We start from the raw sequence: 20,299 nt of genomic DNA, 5'->3' as shown, positions 1-20,299 counted from the left end.
TCGGCTCACTGTAACCTCTGCCTCCCCGGTTCAAGCAATTCCCCTGCCTCAGCCTCCCGAGTAGCTGGGACTACAGGTGCAAGCCACCACGCCCAGCTAATTTTTGTATTTTTAGTGGAGACGGGGTTTCACCATGTTGGCCAGGATGGTCTCGATCTCTTGACCTCGTGATCCGCCCACCTCGGCCTCCCAAAGTGCTGGGATTACAGGCGTGAGCCACTGTGCCCAGCTGAGTTTCTTTTTAAATTTGTTTTTCTTTCTTAAAACATTGAACCTTGTCATTTTTATCTAGACTCTTCCACAAATGGCAAGGTCACTTATCTGCAGAATTCCCTGTATCTTCTTTTGCCTTTGTGTACCTGTTAATTACCCACTCTGAACTGAATTTGAAAAAATTACTTAAAATAATCAAATCACCCGTATTTTTGTTTTTAGGGGGATTGGTGAGTAATGTGGATTCAGACTATCCTCTCTTTTTTGTCTTTCTCCTCCCTGTCCAATACTGAAGAAGGAGAGGGAGAAGGGGGTAAAGATACATGAGGCTTAACTATCCAGGGTTATGAAAACAGCTTGCAAGGACTTCCTGTTTGCTTCCCTTTTGGTTTTTCTTAGTTCCTGTAGGAAATAGTTTACCCCTCTGTGTGTGTGTGTGTGTGTGTGTGTGTGTGTGTGTGTGTGTGTGTGTGTAAGTATTTGAGCAAAAGAGAATGAGACTGACTTAAGGAGAGTCGATATCTCATATGAAGCAAAAGCTGACATTTAGCTATTTGATAGATCTCAGTGAAAGGCTATGTTCAAGCTAAGTTGAATAAGTTTATTAAACTTATTTATTAAGCTTGACTGAGCTTATTAAAACTTCTGTCAGGTTGAAGCCATTAGTAACCATCTATAGAAGACAACAGCCATGAGTTTCACAAATACAGAAGTAGTGTGTGATGTGAGCCACAAATGAAAACCACATATGCAATTTTCAAATTTTCTAGTAGCTACATCAAAAAGGTAAAAAGAAAAAGATGAGATTAATTTTAATAATATATTTGACTTAGCCTCATATATCCAAAATGTTAGCATTTCAATATGCAATCAATATAAAAACATGAATGAGATAGCTTACATTTTTGTACTGAATCTTCAAAATCTAGTGTGTATTTTATACTTACTATATATCTCCAGTCGAAGTAGCCACATTCCAAGTGTATAAAAGCTGCATGTGAGTTAACTATTATATGGGACAGTGCAGGGCCTACATCCCATACCTGTTTCCTAGTACTGATAAAGTCTTCCTACCTTCCTTTGTTGTTATGAGAGAAAATGGAAGCAGAACCTCCCTATTACATGAGTGCTGCAATATTTCCCCAAACGCAGCCCAGCAGTACCAAGAGCTGCCCTGTAGAAAAATTGATTCTGTGATTAAATATGTTATGAAAGTTATTATTTTACCCCCTTTTGAAGAATACATGGTACGTTAACATATTAAAGATTGAGAAAACTACCCTGGGTAAAGAAACCTGTTTGAAGTTGTTTAGTTGTTGAGTTCTGTGTCTGTAAGAATCCTGGAAATTGCCACAAGTGTCTCTCCATAAGAAAACCTTTGTGTTTTCCTCTCTTTCTTCACTCCTTTTGGAGCCCATTTCTATTTATCTTTGCATTCAGAATCACCTGAGAGCGAAAATATTTCTTGTTCTAGAAAAACCACCACCTACATTGAAACGAACAGATGGCTTTAAAGTCTAGCACTTGGACATAGATCTTCAGAAAGTACCCAAATATATACCTTCCTCTTATTCTTTCAGAAATGGTGAACACTCTAAAAAGATGTGTGGGTGGGGTGGGGGACATTTGAATGTACATATGTGTAAACACCAAATACAGTTTCTTAAGTAGAGTAATGCAATTCTTGCTGATGCTTTATTTTTATATTTTGCTTGTGGTGTTAATGTACATTCTTTAATGTGTACTGTTCTTGTAATATGTATGAAGTAGCTGTGACATAGCAGTCAGTTTAAAAAAAGATATGGACTATACTTGACTACTGTCAATCTATAATAAGTGATCTTTTTGCAACTTGGTTTTAGTGGGGTCTCTGATGTCGTTCCCGTAAGTTTCATTTTTAAAATCTATGCTTAAGTGGCAATTACCAATATAATTAATTCTGCATTGCAGACCACTGTATTTGGAAGACAAAGGGACATGCTCACATGGCACAGTGAAAAGTGAAATCTTTTCCCACTTGGTGGTGGGTGTATGACAATTAATTAGGTCTGCCTCGGAATAAAAATCTGCTTCCTTATTGGGCTCTGATCTTTGCCTTGAATTAATTAGTTATAGAAGAATACATTTTGTAGGCAGTTTTTCTGGGAGATAAGGAATTGGTTCCTAGAGATGATCTTTTCACCATTGGAAATTAATATTCTTTCATACTGAATTAATATTCTTAAGTATTAAAAATTTTAAAGACTGTAGGAGCAGTAGAATCCCTATGTTCTTGAAAATGCAAAATGTAACATGAGTTGCACATAGACGCTCTAGTAGTAGAAATGGAATATTCTAAGTGCAAAAGTTTCGTTTTAGAATCTGATAAGGAAGGACAGCCTAATCTTTAAAAAGATACAGCTTCCTCAGCTTTGAACATCTGGGGGAACTCTTCTTGGAAGTCTGAATTTTAGTATCTTGAATTTAATGGCTCTAAATTAGCAAACATTAAAAAATGGATTTTGTAGAATCAAATTATCATGGGGAGCATTTTGCAAAGTCCTATACTTGGGAATATATACTGGGTCAAGCACCACATGTTAGTTTTGGAATCTGTATTTCCCAGTGAATAGAATTCACTGCACCAAAAAGCTTTTTTGGCACAATTCACAATACTTACAGAAATATAATTGTATCATTGAAGAAAACAAAGCTCACCTTCCTAATGATACATTTCACAAACAGCACATTAGGGTAATTTCTTAATTACAAGGAGGTATAAAGAAATACTCTGTCAATATAGTATAACTGCTTATTTCTAATTGTACCTAGGAATGAATATTATTTAAAGTACTATTGAATTTTGAGGAACTGATCAAAGAATTACTATTATTAATAAAAATGTACTATTTGCAATATATTTGCCTTGGCACAAATGCAGAGTTAAAAACATAAAATTGTATTTCAAAATATACCAAATAATAGAGATTGGTTATTACTACTTTAAAATCTTACTAATTTCCACTAGCACTAAATTCAACACCAGTTATCTGTTGTATACAAGTAAAATTTTGAAAGACTTGTACACAAAATGAAAGGCTTTTTAAAATTGTCTTTTGCCATAACAGGTTATATGACCTCTTGCTAATTGTTATATTTCCTTAGAGGCACTTTGAGGCTCTTTCAAAGACATCTGCAGCAATTAGGTCTAAATTTAGAGTAGAATATTCTGCTAGATATTTTACTATATCACAAAATGTCATGCTACTGTATTTTATAATAAAACCAAATTCTCAAGTATTCTGGTATGTTACATATTATACCGAAACATCACTTTCTATAAATCTATTATTGTGTACATAATATTTTTAAAAATAATGGATATTTTGGTCCTAGTGAAAAAGTATAATGCAATACATTAATCTTTAGTCAAAACCCATTGAGGTGTCTGACAGGGAAACTAGCAACCATAAACTATAAGGTATATATTATTCTCAAGGACAAAATGGCAAATGATAATACAGAAAGAGATGATCACTGGAGCAATTTAGCTGGTGTGCAGACTGAATGGGCAAGTTGGCTGGTGCACAGACTAAGAAGGATCAACGTGCAAATGCCCATCAGAATTCAGCTTTTGTTATTGGTTGTTCCTGGAGGGGTTAGCACTAGTCAGTTGATATTGCTTCCCTTCCATGTGGTGTGTTTGCTCACAGCCCACTGCATGGTATAGTGAAATCTCTTTATAACCAAGATAGAGTCTGAAGGCTAGAGATGCATCTTACGGTTTTTAAAACTGCTGTTACAATGTTCTAAACACTGTGATCTTTCCAAATGTGTTTTCTGTATTCATTTTGTACTGTAGAAAATAATTCGCTATAAACTGGACTTTATAATGTTTAAAGCAATGTTATTTATTGGTTTATTGCCCCCCTTATAATACATTTATGTACAGTATACTTAATGTAAAAGCTGTGATAATCCTTTGCCTTAAAATAAAATCCAATGCTAAATATTGAGTGTCCCAATTAATAATTCTAAGCTCCCAATTTTTCCTTTAAAGCTAACCGCAGCATCAAGTAAAACATTACACAAATACTCTGTGGAGTGTTGCTGCTGATTCTGTATTTGTCACAGTGTATGCATCTTGGCACAGGATACGGTGGCCTTCTGGGTTCTATAAATAGATATTAGTAATCCTTTTAGGGAAAGGGCCTGCTACCTCTCAGCTGTTGGCTGAATTTTCTCCTTAACTCATAAATGGATTTTCTCATGCCACATAAAAAACAGAATGACAGCCCACCATGTTCTCTCCCTGTACCTTTTTTTTTGTCTTGATTCCGTTTGAATCTTTATATTCTACTGGTTTTTACATTATTTTTCCCAAATAGAAAAATGCCAGAGATACCTGAAGATTGAAATCACCCACTTTCAACAGGGGAAGAGATCTTATAATTACTTAAGTCTAATCCCTTTATGGAACCTGAGTTTTAGAGAGATTTAGTGGCTAGATCGAGGTCTGAGGGACAGGGGTGGGCTGAGTACATCTTAATATCAAGAAGATGATGGAAAGTTCAATGGACGAAAAGGAGTTGTGTTAGTCTTGGTATTAGCACATGAATAAGCAGAGGTCTGCCTTGGAATAAAAATCTACTTCCTTATTGGGCTCTGATCTTTGCCCCGAATTAATCACAGTTACAGAGGAATACATTTTGTAGGCAGTTTTTCTGGGCGATAAGGAATTGGTTCCTAGAGATGATCTTTTCACCACTGGAAGCAATGCAGACCACTGTATTTGGAAGACAAAGGGACGTGCTCACATGGCACAGTGAAAAGTGAAATCTTTTCCCCCTTAGTGGTGGGTGTATGACAATATACTTGCACTTTGAAAAGCATATTGTGTGGTCTGGTTATTTTTTAAAGGACCGGAAACGCTGGCCCTCTGAAGAATCAGGCGTTTCCTCGGCCCAGAAAATAGAGTGGGCTAGAAAGGCGTCCTGACTCCAATTCTTGGGCCGGGTGGTTGCAGTTTTTCAAAGGGATGTGAACAATTTCCCAAGAGCGCCGGCCAAGGGACTCTAGGACCCAGAGGCTGCGCGCGACGCTCGCGAGGCCCACTGTATCCTTTCGAGCTCCGGCGCCAAGGCATGAGCTGTCGGAGGACAAGGGTTCGCGGCCCGCCAGGGGACAGTCACCACAGAGACGCAGCTGGCACTGGGGCGAGCAAGCGGGCGGGCGGCGCACGGAGCGCGTAGGCGTGTCCCGGCTGGGCCGCGCTGCCCGCCCCACCCCACCGCACGCCAGCCAGGTCGGCCGCCCCCTCCCAGATCCAGCTCCAGAGCCGAGGCCGGTCGGCCGGGCCCGCGTGCCCTCGGCGGGCTGCGCAGAGCGCGGGAGTAGTTTGGGGCTGGGCATGCTGGGAGCCCCTCAAGCAACGGCCGCTGCCGCCGCCGCCGCCGCCGCCGCCGCCGCCGCGACACAGCCACAGCCACTGCGTCCGCCCCCGGTGAGCGCCACTGACGCGCGGAGATGAAATTCCCGGCCTCAGTGCTGGCGTCCGTGTTCCTGTTCGTGGCCGAGACAACGGCGGCGCTCAGCCTGAGCAGCACCTACCGCTCAGGCGGGGACCGCATGTGGCAGGCACTGACGCTGCTTTTCTCGCTACTGCCCTGCGCGCTGGTGCAGCTCACGCTCCTCTTCGTACACCGCGACCTCAGCCGCGACCGCCCGCTGGTACTGCTGCTGCACCTGCTGCAACTCGGGCCCCTTTTCAGGTGCGTGCAGAAGCCCAGAGCCAGCCCCAGACCGTAACCCTTGTCCTCTGGCCTGATTCCCACACCGGCCCGAGTGGAGGGAGGCGGTTTTCCTGTGGAGACAGGTGGCTGGGCCCGAAGGAGGCCCGCCCTGCCCCTCAGCCCCATTATTCCAGTCAGGAGTGTGACGAATCATGGCATAATGGTCATAAACCTGGGGCACAATGAATTCCTGCTGGGTTCCCTCAAATGAAATAGCCAACATTCAACTGAATTTGACCAACAAAAATGGCAGTTTCTTGTGATTCAACCTCATTAAACACACTGCTTTCTCTGGGGTCAAGTAGGCTCTGACAGGATTGGCTTCGGTGGTCACAAACCCTTGGGAAGTGTGTTCTAAGCTGTGGTTATGGGGACAGCATGTACAGGTGATTTAATTTTAATTTATCAAACACATGGAGCTTACTGTGTGCCCAGCACTGTTCTAAACGGTTTTCAAATATTTAATTCTCATAGGGAAGTCAAGAAATCCATGCACCCTTCTTTTCTTTTGATGGTGTTATGAATATTATGGGATATGGAAACATATGGGGTTCTAGAAATGTCTTCCAGCCCTGCCAAACTTATAAACATAGCCATTAAAGCTGGTGCACAATGCACCGTTAAGACAAAACTTGCTGTGTGTTAAATAAAGAAAAATTAATGACATTTCTGGAAATTATTTTTTATTAACACAAAGCAAGTAGAAATATATGGTAATAAAGGAGACTGGCTTATCTAAGGAGTTTAAAATGTGTTGTTTTGGTTCCTTTCATCTCTATGGGAAAAGCAAAACAAAGGCTGTTCATCTGGATTACAAATAAGTTTATAATGCTGAACCTTAGACATAGGCGTCAGAGGAATCTGAAGAGATGGAAAGGCCAGAGAGACACCTTAGCTGCCAGAAAATTCAACTAGCCAAGGACCTTTTCTACCGGGAAATCTCTCTTGCTCGCTCTCGCTCTCGCTCTCTCTCTCTCTCTCTCTCACACACACACACAGACACACACACACAAACACACACACATCGAGTAGCAAGATAAATTTTACAAAGTTATAATATATAATTTTTGAGACAGGGTCTTGCTTTGTCGGCCAGGTTGGAGTGCAGTGAAGATCATAGTTCATTGGCTCCTCCACCTCCTGGGCTCAAGTGATACTCCTCTCTCAGTCTCCAGAGTGCCTAGGACTATAGGCAAGTGCCATCATGCCTGGCTGATTTTCTTCTTCTTCTTCTTCTTTTTTCTTTGTAGAGAAAGAGTTTCCCTATGTTACCTAGGCTGGTCTTGAGCTCCTGAGCTCAAGTGATCCTCCTGCCTGGGCCTACCAGAGTTCTCCCTATGTTGCCCAGGCTGGTCTGGAACTCTTGAGCTCAAGTGATCCTCCTGCCCAGGCCTCCCAAAGTGCAGGAATTAAAGGCGTGAGCCACCATGCCTGGCCATAAAAGTTTTGCACTTCACATTAAAGAAAACTGTTCCAGCTGACATACAGACTACCGACTTGTAGTTTACACACAGTCACAGAAAACTTGGTGAACAAGTTTCTCAGCCTCCAGAAGCTGCAGAACCCTAGAAAGGAAAATAAACAGGTACACTGGCAGGAGTTGAGTGGGAATTTGCTGCTGATTTCCTGATAGGCTGGGAAGAGTCTGGGGCAAAAGAAAGGGAGAGAGGGGAATTTAAAAAGTCCTGCAACCTGGAGCCATTTAGTGAGGAGAGATTTAGTCCTCCCTAGCCAAGTGAGTCCTGTGGTCCAGACAGTGTTCCCACTCAGTAAAATAAATGTGACCTGACTTGGGCAGGGCAGTCATCATTTCTTAACCTTATCTGTGAAAAGAAAACAGATAATGTTTAAGTGGAGTAACAGGAAAAAGAGGAAGTGACATTTCTTAAAAGCTTCTTGTGCTAGATAGTTTGGTATGTACTTACATGCCTCAATTCACTGAATCCTCACCATGACATACATGTAATTGTCCCCATTTTGTAGGGCAGGAATATGAGGCCTCGGACTGTGTTCTCAAGGCTCCTTAAAAACACAGTGGAGTTAATTATGCTCCCTATGCTCAGTGGAAGAAAGCAGAGGACTGTGTAGTACATTCTATCAGTAGTACCATTTTAAATTAAGAAAAAGTTTGGTCATCTTGGCAAAATCAAATAATCACAACCTAAATAGCTATCCAAATAAACGATAAGACCCTATCATTGCTACCATTTAAAATGTTTCTAAACACCAAGAGTAACCCAAAACAAAGCTAATGACACAATATATATAAAAACAGGATGACAAGTATAAACCTGAACTCAAGAAAACATGCCAAGATGTTAAGAATAGTAATTTCTGAATAGTGAGGTTATAAGTGATTTTAATATTCTGGAAAATATGTAAAAGTATATAATAAAACAATTATATGCTTTTCTATATTTTTCCATTTTTAGAGTAAAAATATTTTAACTTTATTAAGGAAAGAAAACTTTTGGTGCTTTGAAGAGGTAACTTCTCAGCTATATATAAAGTTTCAATACTATAAAAATACCTATTTCCAGAAAGTTCTGAATGGGCCATTGTCTTCTTGGAGCAAAAACAAAATAAAAGATAAAAAACAAAACAACAGGCAACCCCCTTCCATCAATAAGGAGTCTCTGATTCTAATGCAGCTGATTTATTTCAAGGAGATATTGGACCCATGACCTTAGCGCTGAGATGAACAAAATGTGGCTCCAAGTCTCTTAGATTCCAGATTAAAAGAAAAGCAGTTTGTTCTTGGGTATTAGCCTGACTTAATATCTTGCTGGAATTTCTTCCTGCTGACTGATTCTGTTTTAACTCTAAGACATCAACTTTACATGATAAATATTCTTTCCCTCAAACAAAGGAGAGTCATGGTGTTTCTTACCCCCTTCCTTATGGATTAGATTTAGTAATATTTCTAAACTGTTTCTTGACAGTTTAACTCTTCTTACCTTTGGGTGAGTACTAGCCAAACTCATGTTTTTGCTAGGTAGATGCTGTGTTTGAGAGTTCATGCAGCACGATGGCCCAGTTAAACTGCAAGAGATTACACTAATGATTCTGGGCTAAATACTACTAACTAGGCTTTGCTCCTTCTTTTCTTTAGGGAGGCATAGAGAGAGCACCATATTTCATTTGTATCAGTCTTGTATTTAAAATGGTAGTTGCAATTTGTATGATTGTTTTCACATTAAGCCTGAGATTGAATGATACAAACTTTGGATAATGCCTTGAATGTATTTATAATTTTAAGGAAAATCTTATTGTGCATTAAAATAGATACTCTAGCAAACCAGAGCAGGGAAAAGATGTCTTACCCAAAACACAAAAAATTGTAAAATTCTGTTTATCATTCTTTTACATTTATGCTAATTTTCATAAATTAATTGGGAGGAATAAATATAATTGAGTCACAAGCTCAGGGATTCGCCTCATCTTTTTTTTATTGCTGGTATAGTGAGGAAAAATGGTACATGAAAAATCTGGATTTATAAAATAAAGGCTAAGAAGTTCTCGAAATCTTTTCCAGAATATTGCAAATGATTCACCATAATATATCCTTCTACGGTAAACTTTTGTAAGAATTTAAAGTATTAATAGTCTACATTTGAAGAGCGTTTATTCTTTTTCGTTTGCAAAGTGCTTTTACATACAGTATTTAATTTCATCCGTGGTAAAACCATGTGAGTTAACTGTCATTATCTTATTTTTACAGTCCAGGAATTGAGGTTCAGTGAGATTAAGCAAGTGGCTTTTCAAAGGTTTCACAGCATTTTCTATTTAACCAATTTGGGTTTTGTGTAGGCTTACAGAGCATGTGTGTCATGTGAAGATAATGCGGCTTATTGGAAATTATAGTATTTCTTTGGAAAAAGTATTTTAATTAGGGTCCCTGGTACCACGGATTATTTATGCTGGCATCAACATGCATGATTTCAGCTAAGGAATAAGCTCCTTCTGCTAGGATGCTTGAAAAATGGGATATATGATACTTGAAAATGGGATAAATTGAAAAATAAGGATCAACATGCTGATTATCTGTATTGGGGTTGGCAAACTGTGCCCCACAGACCAAATACCCTCATCACTTGTTTTTGTAAGTAAAGTTTTATTAGAACACAGCCTTACCCACTGGTTTATGTATTGGCTGTAACTGCTTTCACATTGCAGAGACAGAATTGAGCAGTTGCGACAGAAACCATGGCCTGCAAATCATAAAATATTTACTCTTTATAAATACTTCACAGAAACGTTTGCTGTCCCTTGGTGTACATGATACTGAAAAACTATCTTGAATATTCAATTTTGATAAAAGTATCTTAATTTCTGGCTTTATTTAGACAACCTCTCAAGTAACAAACAAAAAACCCCCCAAAAATAACAGATTTTGAGTAATTAGATGAGTCTTGCAGAATTCCAAGCATAGTAGTTTGTTTCTTATCAGTTTTCTTAACCAACAGTGGCAGGAGATCGTGGAGACTTTTACAAATGTGTTAAACACCTATGACTACATGTAAATCTCTGTGCTAATGCGAAAGTATCACCTGGGAAAAACAGGCTCTTACAAGAGGTTCCACCTGAGCTTTAGGACCTTCTTTCATTTCCATCAAATGACCATGAAAGTTTTATTTTGTTTATGATTCTGCAGAATGCTTCCAGTTTCACACAGCCCCTTCCCTGGCATCAGGAAAATTGCTTTCTCCTCTGAACCCTCATTTCATTCATTCAGTTCTTAGCATGTGCTGGTATTTATTTTTTTTTTTTGTTTTAGTCTTTCAAAACTCTAAGCTTGATTTTATTATGCAAGTAAAACATTTTTTGAATGACAGGAGAGCAGAAAACAGATATGCACAATGAGGAAAAGAAAAGCTCTAATTCGACTGCTCAGAGAGAACAATTCCTAATTTTTTTGTTGTATATACTTACTAATATTTTTATAATGGTATGCTAGTAAACTGTCTCTTGGAGAAAACAAGCCTGGATTTTCAGTGTTTGCTGATTTCTTTAATGCATATATTCCCATCATGATTGATCAAGCTACCAGTTGTTTAACAACTGGCTCACAAAATTTCTATTTAACAGTCTGCTCTCTTGAGTCAGCATGAGCCAACTCAAACAGCCAGGTTGCTTTTTATATGTATGTGTATTTGTGTGTAATCTGTATGTATTTTTATATATGTGATTTTCTTTTTACAAACAGAAATGGAATTTAAAATATATGATTCTGTTGTAATTTGCTTCTTTCGCATGCCAAATATGTTAAAAATATTTAGCTTGGTCAACATAGTAAGATTGTTTCCTCACAAAAAATAAAATTAGCTGAACACAGTAGCATGCATCTGGAGTTCCAGCTTCTTAGGAGGCTCAGGAATGAGGGTACCCTGAGGCCAGCAGTTGGAGGCTGCAATGAGTTATGATCACACCACTGCACTCCAGCCTGGGTGAGAGAGTGAGACTGACATTTAAAAAAATTTTGTATATTGGTATATGTACTTCTATACCATTGATGTTAAGGACTGTATAATGTTTCATTAAATTGATATATGAGGATTTATTTATTCTTTCATTTTGGGTACCTTTAGAGTATTCCCAGAATTTTGCTATTACACATAATGCTATGATTTAAATTGTTGCAATATATTTTCTTCTAAGTGAGATCGTATATGATAAAATATTTCACAACTAAAAGTGCTATATAAATATTTTCATTGTTTATTATTCTTATTGTGCATATGTCCCACTATCTCATTTAGATTGTGAGTGCCCCAGAATGAGGCAGGAGTATCCAGCTGTCTGCATTCCTCACAGCACTTAGTAAACTGCATCTTCATTCATCTCGTATTTGAGAATAAAGATGGTTATCAGTTTATTCTTTTTTTTTTTTTTAGACGGAGTCTCGCTCTGTCACCCAGGCTGGAGTGCAGTGGTATGATTTCAGCTCACTGCAACTTCCGCCTCCTGATTTCAAGCGATTCTCCTCCCTCGGCCTCCCCATTAGGTAGGAATATAGGGGCGCACCACCATGTCTGGCTAATTTTTGTATTTTTAATAGAGATGTGGTTTCACCATGTTGGCCAGGCTGGTCTCAAACTTCTGACCTCAGGTGATCCACCTGCCTCAGGCTCCCAAAGTGCTGGGATTACAGGCGTGAGCCACCGCGCTCAGCCAATTTATTCTGTTTTCTAATCCATGTTTTGGTCCGTGGTCCAACAGTGTGAAGTTGCTAGGCCCTATACAATATCAGTCATTAATTTGAGTTTTCCTTCAGAGAAAATTCAACTGGACATGCTTGGGATTGAACTCATGGCCTGAGCTTTATTGACATTATTTCCAACTGAAAAAACTGGTCTATGTGGTTTTACATGTTTTCATGTAATATATTAAAGTGTTCTTGACCCTGTGGGACAAAATGTACTATACAAATCAACCCCCATTCCCACACCCCCACACATTATGCACCTTCTTTCCCCTAGCAACAAATGAACAATGGTATTGATCACAAAATAAGTCCACTTCGAACTCACCAGAAAGGTTCCTGCATTTCCTCTCTTACATCAAGCTTTATTTTATTATTTCAAATTATAAATACATTCTAGTTGCTATAGTTGCCTCAGGGTAAGAGCATAAAGTAAACATTATAACATTAACATTTAATGAAATAGATAAAGCCATTAAAATCTTCTGGCAGCATCATAAGGTTGATATAAAAGTGCGTGTTAGAGAAGGGACAAAAAGTCCTTTAACAAGTTTTAAACCTAAGGCTGTGAGCATTTTTCTTACTCCTCAGGAAAACACACTTTTCCCCCAGAATTTTATTATGAAAATTTTTAAACACACAGAAGAAAAGTTGAAGGAATTCTATAGTGAACACCCAAGTACCCACCACCTAGATTCTACAGTTAACATTTTGTTTCACATATTTATCCATCAATTCGTGTGTGTGTGTGTGTGTACACTTCAAAGTTAATCACAGACATCAGTACTTTTCCCACTTCAGCATCTATATTTTTACCTAGAGAGGAAATACAAATTTTAAAATCCAGGTATTCTCAGTCTGGAAAGGTCACTGGTTAAGCCTCCATCCCTAGGTGGGATTGACTTTAATCCTGCCCTGTAAGGGCTTATGAAAACAGAGAGTTAGGTAACATATTGTGGTCTCCCAGTGAAATGCTAGATGGCAAGCTGCCCTGTGCTGGACCATTTCCGAGCCATAGCTTCTGCTTTAACTGGGGTGGTTTGGGGCATTTTTTGGATGTGGAACACACATACACATGTTTGCATGCATGTGCCCAGTCACACTGTATTATCACCATTTTTCACAGCAATATGACAAGGTGGGTATTATATCTGCTTCATAGTGGAGGGAATGCACGGGACTGGGGTTAGTAAGCAACTTGGCTATGGCTACACAGCTAGTATGCACATTTTTTCTGTGGCTCTGGAGCCAGAACCACTTTCCATTCTCTAAGAGATCTCCTTGCTTCAGTGGCCTTTGGTGTTACCTCTTCATTTGGTTCTCATTCAATTCCCATTGGCCTGCTGGAAAGCCTCAAGAGGACTGCATACTGAGAATTGGTCCTTGGAATGGTTGATTTAGAAGAGTGACTACAGTTCAGAATAGCCAAGTCAAGGCCTTGAGAATCAAGCTAAAAGTAAGTAGGATGAGCATGAAAAGTCAGAATCCTGTCTGTCTCTAATTATTATGGCTTGCTGATTTGTTTTCAGGTGTTTTGAAGTCTTCTGCATCTACTTTCAGTCAGGCAACAATGAAGAGCCCTATGTCAGTATCACCAAGAAAAGGCAAATGCCAAAAAATGGACTCTCAGAGGAGATTGAGAAGGAGGTGGGCCAGGCAGAAGGCAAGCTAATTACCCACCGATCAGCATTCAGCCGGGCATCGGTGATCCAAGCTTTCTTGGGCTCAGCCCCCCAGCTGACCCTACAGTTGTACATAAGCATCATGCAGCAGGACGTCACTGTTGGAAGAAGTATGTATATTTTTTATTTCTGCCTGCATTTGGGATCAAAATGAGAAGCAAAACATACAGTTTACTTTGTTTCAAGTGAAATTTGTTCATAAGTGCATTTAATTCTGAATCTGTGTTCTAGCTACTATGCTTAAAACTCAGTTAAAATAACAACATTTATTTTGCTTATAACTGCATTTTTGGCAGGGCTCAAAAGGGTTATCTCATCTGTCATCCACTGTGGATCAGCTGGGGTGGCTCAAAAGTTGGGAGTTGGAATCTGTTGAAGCTCACTGTTGAAGGCACCTTCACTCACATGTCTTGCTGCACACATGTTTTCATATTGGCTGTTGCTGGGAGTCTCAGAACTTCTCCATTTGATTTCTCTGGGTGGGTGAGCTTGGGCTTCCTTCGAGCATGGTAGCTGCTTCCAAGGGTGAGTGTTCTAAGAATGAGGAAAGGCCAGATGGAAGCCATATCAGCTTTTGTGATCCAGGCTTGGGAGTTGTGGGACATCATTTCTGCTTCCTTCTCTTTGTTGATGTAGTTACAGAGTTCTGCCCAGATTCAAGGGAAGGGAGAGAGATGTAAACCAAAAATACTGTTGTGGCCATTTTTAGAAAACATGGTTTACTAGAGGCTGAAAATTCAGCTACTGGAGGCTGAAAGATAAGTGCCTCTCTGAGGTAAATTGGGGGGTATCTAACCAAGTTTGGGAAATGAGGCAAAGGTTTCCAGAACATAGGTTTAAACTGAAAACTGGTAGATGAAGAAAAGAAGCCAGGCTGAAGAAAAAGCAGGAAACAGCATCCCAGGATTTCAAGCTTTATTCCAGAGGCAATGGGAAGGCACTGATGAGTTTTAAGCAACAAGTGTAAGGATCAAATTTAGTTTTAGAAACTTATTACTCTGCAAAATGGATTGGAAGAGAGTGAAGGGAGAAACAGAGAAGCTAGGAAGTGGGCTACTATAGTTGTCAAGGTGAGAATAATGGCCTGGACTGGAATAGTCAGAGTGGATATTGGAGCAATATTAAGAATGCATAAGTGTAACAATGTGATGATTATTTGGATATGAAGGCATAGCAGTGAGAGATGTCAAGAATAATTCGCAGTTCCTGATGGATCTCCATTTGCCTTGGTAGAGCACTCTGGAGAAGTAGCAGGTTTGTGATGTATATTTTACTTTCAATTTCAGACTTAAAGAAACTAATACATTTTAAAGATTATATCTAACTCATGAGAGAACAAGCAGATGTTTGGACCAGCTTATAAGATAACCCAAAGGACAGACATAGGAATATTGACTAGAGATATTGAAATGAGTATGTAAATGGAAGTAAAACTGGTTTTATTACAGCATGAGAGGGGTGACAATTGAACCTCTACTGTACGATACATTGAGCATGTCTATTAGGGACTTATAGCTTACACAGGAATGTAAATGAGCTCACTGGCAATACAAAGTTAGAATCAGAGAACCTGGAGTGGTGTACTGAAGACAGGACAATGTTTTAATTGAAACACATTTTTTGGCTGTTGCTACAATGTTTAAGTCAAGTACAAAGTTAGACTTTCCTCAAATAGATGGTCCACTTATTAGGGTGAGTAGGTTCCTGTCACAGACATTTTGAGGCCAGGTTTGATCAGGGCCCAGTGGACACCAATAATATCACAAAGTTGATTTTGTCACAAAGGCAGCTCCCTGACCAAGGAGGGCCTGGAGCACAGTGGGCGGGAATAAGCACTGGTGCCTGGAGAGGCTCAGGCCAATGGGAAAATCAATGAGGGCTGGTCAAGACAAACTCACCAAGACCATGTCAGGGCAAAAAGGAGCTTTAGAAAGGAGATTCTTTCCTGCTCCACAAAAGCCTAGCTGCAGTTTCTTGTTAGCCACATGGATGGCTTTCTGTGAGAAGGTCAGTATGCCTAGCGCCTGAGCTCATCCATACCTGTTTTCCTGGCTGGCATTCTCTAGTATCTGACAGCCAACATCCTGGGGCAGGCAGGCAAGGAGACCCAGAACAGCTGCAGGGTACCCATCACCCCAGAACACACGGAGAGGGCCATGCACAAGGATAAGCAACTCAGATGCATCTTGGAGGATGTACCCACCCTCAGGTTGATGAAGTGCCCCAGCCCAAGAAGGATGGATGCCTGGGTCTCAGAACCTGGCAGGACTTCATCAATCGCTTCATCCAGCCTCAAAAATTTCCACAGATGAGAGACCCAGGCCGCTGCCATCAACCCATGCTATTAAAGTCTTTAATGACAGTGCCCCTGACTTCTCTCAGGTTCTCTCGTTTTGTGTTGGAGGTGTCTGTGAGACATCTAGGAGAAGCTATCCCATAGAGAGCTGAATGGGTGGAACGTATGACCAGTGTGGGGTGTTAATATCAGTGATTTTAAAGGGAGACAGTTTCCAATGGTGATAGTGAGAGCACCGGCCCTGGTGGGAAGAGCTGACTGGGGTAAAGACACAGGCATCCTCATTGGCTTTGAACTGGAAGGCCTTTTGAGGCCAAGTAGTTGGCTGGGGGCCTCCTAGGCTTGTTAAATTCTCAGCCTGATGCTGGGGCCTGGCGTGGAGTTGCAAACTCTGACTTAGGTGTGGGAGGCTTTATTCAGGATAGGAATGTCTAAAGTAAGAGGTTGGTGGCCACAGGGGTGAGTGCAGAGGGGGCATATTGTATACTGGCTGGCATGAACTTAATGGGACAGGCTTTACATGGATATTGAGGAGTGATGGGGAAAACACAAAGAAAAATGCAAAAAAAAAAAGTTATGGTCATGTTATTTTATTTATTTCTGCCTCATTCCAAAAGAGGACTTGAGATAGGGGTTAGTAACTGGTACTGTGAAACTTTGTTAGGAATATATTCTTCTGTCCTCTTGTGGACACTGGACACTGTTAAATTAACTGGTAACGTTATATGAAAGTTCTGTGGCCTAGGACATGCAATCTAATCAGTTCTTAATGGTGCTAAATATTAGAAAACTTATTTGTAAATGTAATCCATTATATACACAATTATCAATCGCATTCCCAGAAAAAATAATCTGTGTGTGATCATGTATTTCATAGAACAGCATAGAGTTATCAGTGGCCAAAAACAGGTTTGAAAGGTATACAAATGACCTGTGTAATTCTGTCTCGAGTGATGGCCTCCAAAGCACGTACTGTACTTTTAAAAATTCATGCTCTGTACTATTTTAAAAAGGTGTCACATCAAGTGTTGTAGCAATCTGTCCCCTTGCTGTGAATGTCCATATTTTAGGTTTTCACCTGTTCTTTGGATCCTCTATGGCCACACTCTGCTGCCTGCTGGGCAGAGGCTGCAGATTCAATAACACATCAGACAACCTGGGTTTAAGATCCCAGTTCACCACTTTCTGGCCATGCGATCTTGGACTTTTATTTACTCTCACAGAGCAGATTTGCTCATGTGTAAAATAGCCATAACAAGAGCCCCTCTATCTTTAGTTTTGCAAAAGATTGAGTCCACTTGGGATATGCACAGTGTGGTCCTTAATAAACAGCTGCATCTGTCTCCCTCCCTAACCCCAGACATGCAGGCAGGCTTCCACAGGGTGTCTCCGGGCCTGGTTCTCAGGTTACTGTTGGGCACTTGGGCCACTGGCTGTGAGAACCACATCCTGCTGAGCCCTGTGGAGAGACAAGAGAGTACCCAGCAGAGGAAGGAGACAACAGAAGAGGGATGGGCCAGGTGGTCCCCACTCTGGTGTCCCCTTTGCTCCTCCTGCCTTGTGATTCGCCCTCTCTCTGCTTCTGTCTAAGCAAAAGGACCCACCTTGGCCTTTGGCTAATTCACAGGAGTGTCCTGAGAATGAAGGAAATAGCAGTCTCTTGTTTAAAAACTGGATCGTGAGAAACCCATGTCCTGGACACAAAGATGTTTTACTTCAGCAAGGGGAGGGGGTACTGATGTTGCCATGAAGTGATAAGCTGAAGGAGACTCCCCACTTGGAGCTGCTGGAGAGAGGCCTGCTTGCAACTCAAATGCACAGAAGAGAAAGCAAGGAGCTGGGCTAAGGCTGGGAGTGCTCCACGGATCTCCATAAAAAAATCACACAGCGGTGGGGTGGGCAGCTTGACAATAAGGTGCCTGGAAATATAATGTTCAGTGGACATGGTATGGCAAGAAAGGCTTCCGGGATTTAGACAAGCACATCTTCCAAATGGCAAGGACAGCCCTGATACTACTAATCTCTAATGAATTATTTCCTAAGCATAATCTACAAAGTGGCATCTTACAACTCAATATGGATGGCAGACATGTATGCTAGTTCTAAGCAGACTTCTTAAAAGAAAATTAATAAGCTGGTAACAGTTGAAAATCAAGAACATTTTACCCGAAAGTTGTGATTTCTGGCTCTCTTGAGACGTAAAAGTGAGAGTACACATGATTACAGTCGCATAGAAATGACTAGCTAATGCTCCATGAAGATTGGGCCTCTGGTTTGCCATAGTCTTTCCGCACTCTTCCCTATGGAGTCCCATATCTGATCCACTTCATCAATTTATAGTAGTTGTCTGATTAATGGAGATACTTGAGATTGTTACCCTCACTATAAATTAATTCTAAGTCCACAGTATTCAGAACAATCAATCTCATTTAATGAAGTACTATGGGTGTAGTGCTTCTCAAAATATCATTGGTGTAGGACCAGTATTAGCAAACTTCATTGTTTTTCTTGTTCCAGTACATTGTGAACTGATATGTGGTTTTATTACTAGTATGCCACTCATATTTGACTTGTCATTCGAGTTTAACAACTGCATTGGTATATACCTTGTTCAAAAAGTGAGCCCACTAATTCAAATGTTGTGGCCAAATCAGATGATATGCAAATTCCTAGATGCCATCTCTCAGTGTTTCTATCCATACTTATTGTAACTGACTGTTAACAGACAGTTCATTGACCAGTACCAGTCCTCAAACTTTTTAGATTTATATTTTAGATCTAATGAAAAGCAGTAAACGGTACCTGCATTTGGTATTTTTCTCCTTCAGAGTCTTCACGAAAACAGATTTATCCTTCTTATATTTAGGACTTTAGAATAATACTGATGAAAATGTTGCTAAACTACTTCTGTGAAAGCAAAAGATATTAAGGAAACCAATTAGCAACAGAGGGGCATGTTAGATGTGGCAGTTGTGAGATTGTTGAGTTGTGAAATGTACGATGAAAAGAATCCACGAAGGCAACTGTGAAAGGGAGTCTTCATGACAAGAAGGAACAACCTACTGAAAGGAGAGGCAGAACTGGGTTCTGGTCTCCTACAGCATAGTTTACTTGGGGGCCCATCAGTTTCCAGTGAGGAAAATGGAAAAATTATTTCAAAGGTCAGCTAGAGATGTACAATTTATTAGGTCTTCTCCTAACAAAATATATCTACGGAAAATGGGTAAATAGGGTTCAGAGGACAGGATTCTTTTAGAGTCTCCATTTTACAGCTGAGGCCACTGAGGCCCAGTGATGGTAATCAGCTCAAATAAAGTCATATGGTGAGTGGGCCACACAGTAGAACAACATCCTGGCCTTCCTTACGCGTTATTAAGGCTCTTTCCTCTACTGTATCCTGAAAAAAGGGTCTCAAAAGAGAAAATGTTCAATGTTCTCCTCTAAGAAAAAGAAGCTAAAGACTTCAATACCAAGGTGTTAGGTCTCTTGGATTTTTTGGGATGCACTCAATAACTCACTCCCAAGAATATTTACTTGTACTTTACTTGGGGAATGCCAGACAGATTAGGAGAAAAGTGATGATTTTATAGTATAGGTCTTTGGACTTTGCAAACTTAGGTCTTGTTCCACTGGACATTGTGTTAAACTGTGTTATGAACACAAATATGTCTCAGTTACAGTGTTCTGGAAATTCTGACTCTGTCCACTAACCATAGTCTTAAATGTGGCTATGTGATGGCATGAGAATTCTGTGTTCAAGAGCCTAGTATTTGAAGTACTTGAGATACTGACATTTTTCATGGTGCTCTAAGACAATTCTTTGTTGAAGACAAAAATCTCCATCCTGTAGCTGATTGTAGGGCCTTTAGGGAAGCATCAATATAAATAAAAAACTATCTGGAGAGTCAGGCATGCCGGTTCATGCCTGTAATGCAGGCAACTTGGAAGGCTGAGGTAAGAGGAACTTCTGAGGCCAGCAGTTCAAGACCAGCTTGGGCAACATAGTGAGACCTCCATCTCTACAAAAATATTTTAAAAATTAGCTGGATGTGGTGGTATATAACCATAGTCCCAGCTATAAGAGATTCTCCCCAGCTGAGCTGAGCTGGGAAAATCTCTCGAGCAAAGGAGTTCT

General features: G+C 40.2%; 1 protein-coding gene across 1 annotated transcript in view; it reads left to right on the top strand.

Moving 5' to 3' along the window:
• The first annotated feature begins 5,412 nt into the window (after window positions 1-5,412).
• The window catches only part of XK (X-linked Kx blood group), a 43,738-nt gene continuing 28,851 nt past the window's right edge, over window positions 5,413-20,299 (top strand). Inside the window, exons 1-2 of the mRNA XM_017520009.2 lie at window positions 5,413-5,963; window positions 13,716-13,978. Coding sequence (XP_017375498.1) covers window positions 5,719-5,963; window positions 13,716-13,978 — 508 coding nt within the window. The 5' untranslated portion in view covers window positions 5,413-5,718. The remainder of the gene's footprint in view (window positions 5,964-13,715; window positions 13,979-20,299) is intronic.

The sequence above is a fragment of the Cebus imitator genome, unplaced genomic scaffold (genome assembly GCF_001604975.1).
Source record: "Cebus imitator isolate Cc_AM_T3 unplaced genomic scaffold, Cebus_imitator-1.0 Scaffold788, whole genome shotgun sequence".
NCBI lineage: Eukaryota > Metazoa > Chordata > Mammalia > Primates > Cebidae > Cebus > Cebus imitator.
Note: the sequence above shows the minus strand (reverse complement) of the source record. Positions and strands in the feature narration are given on the sequence as shown.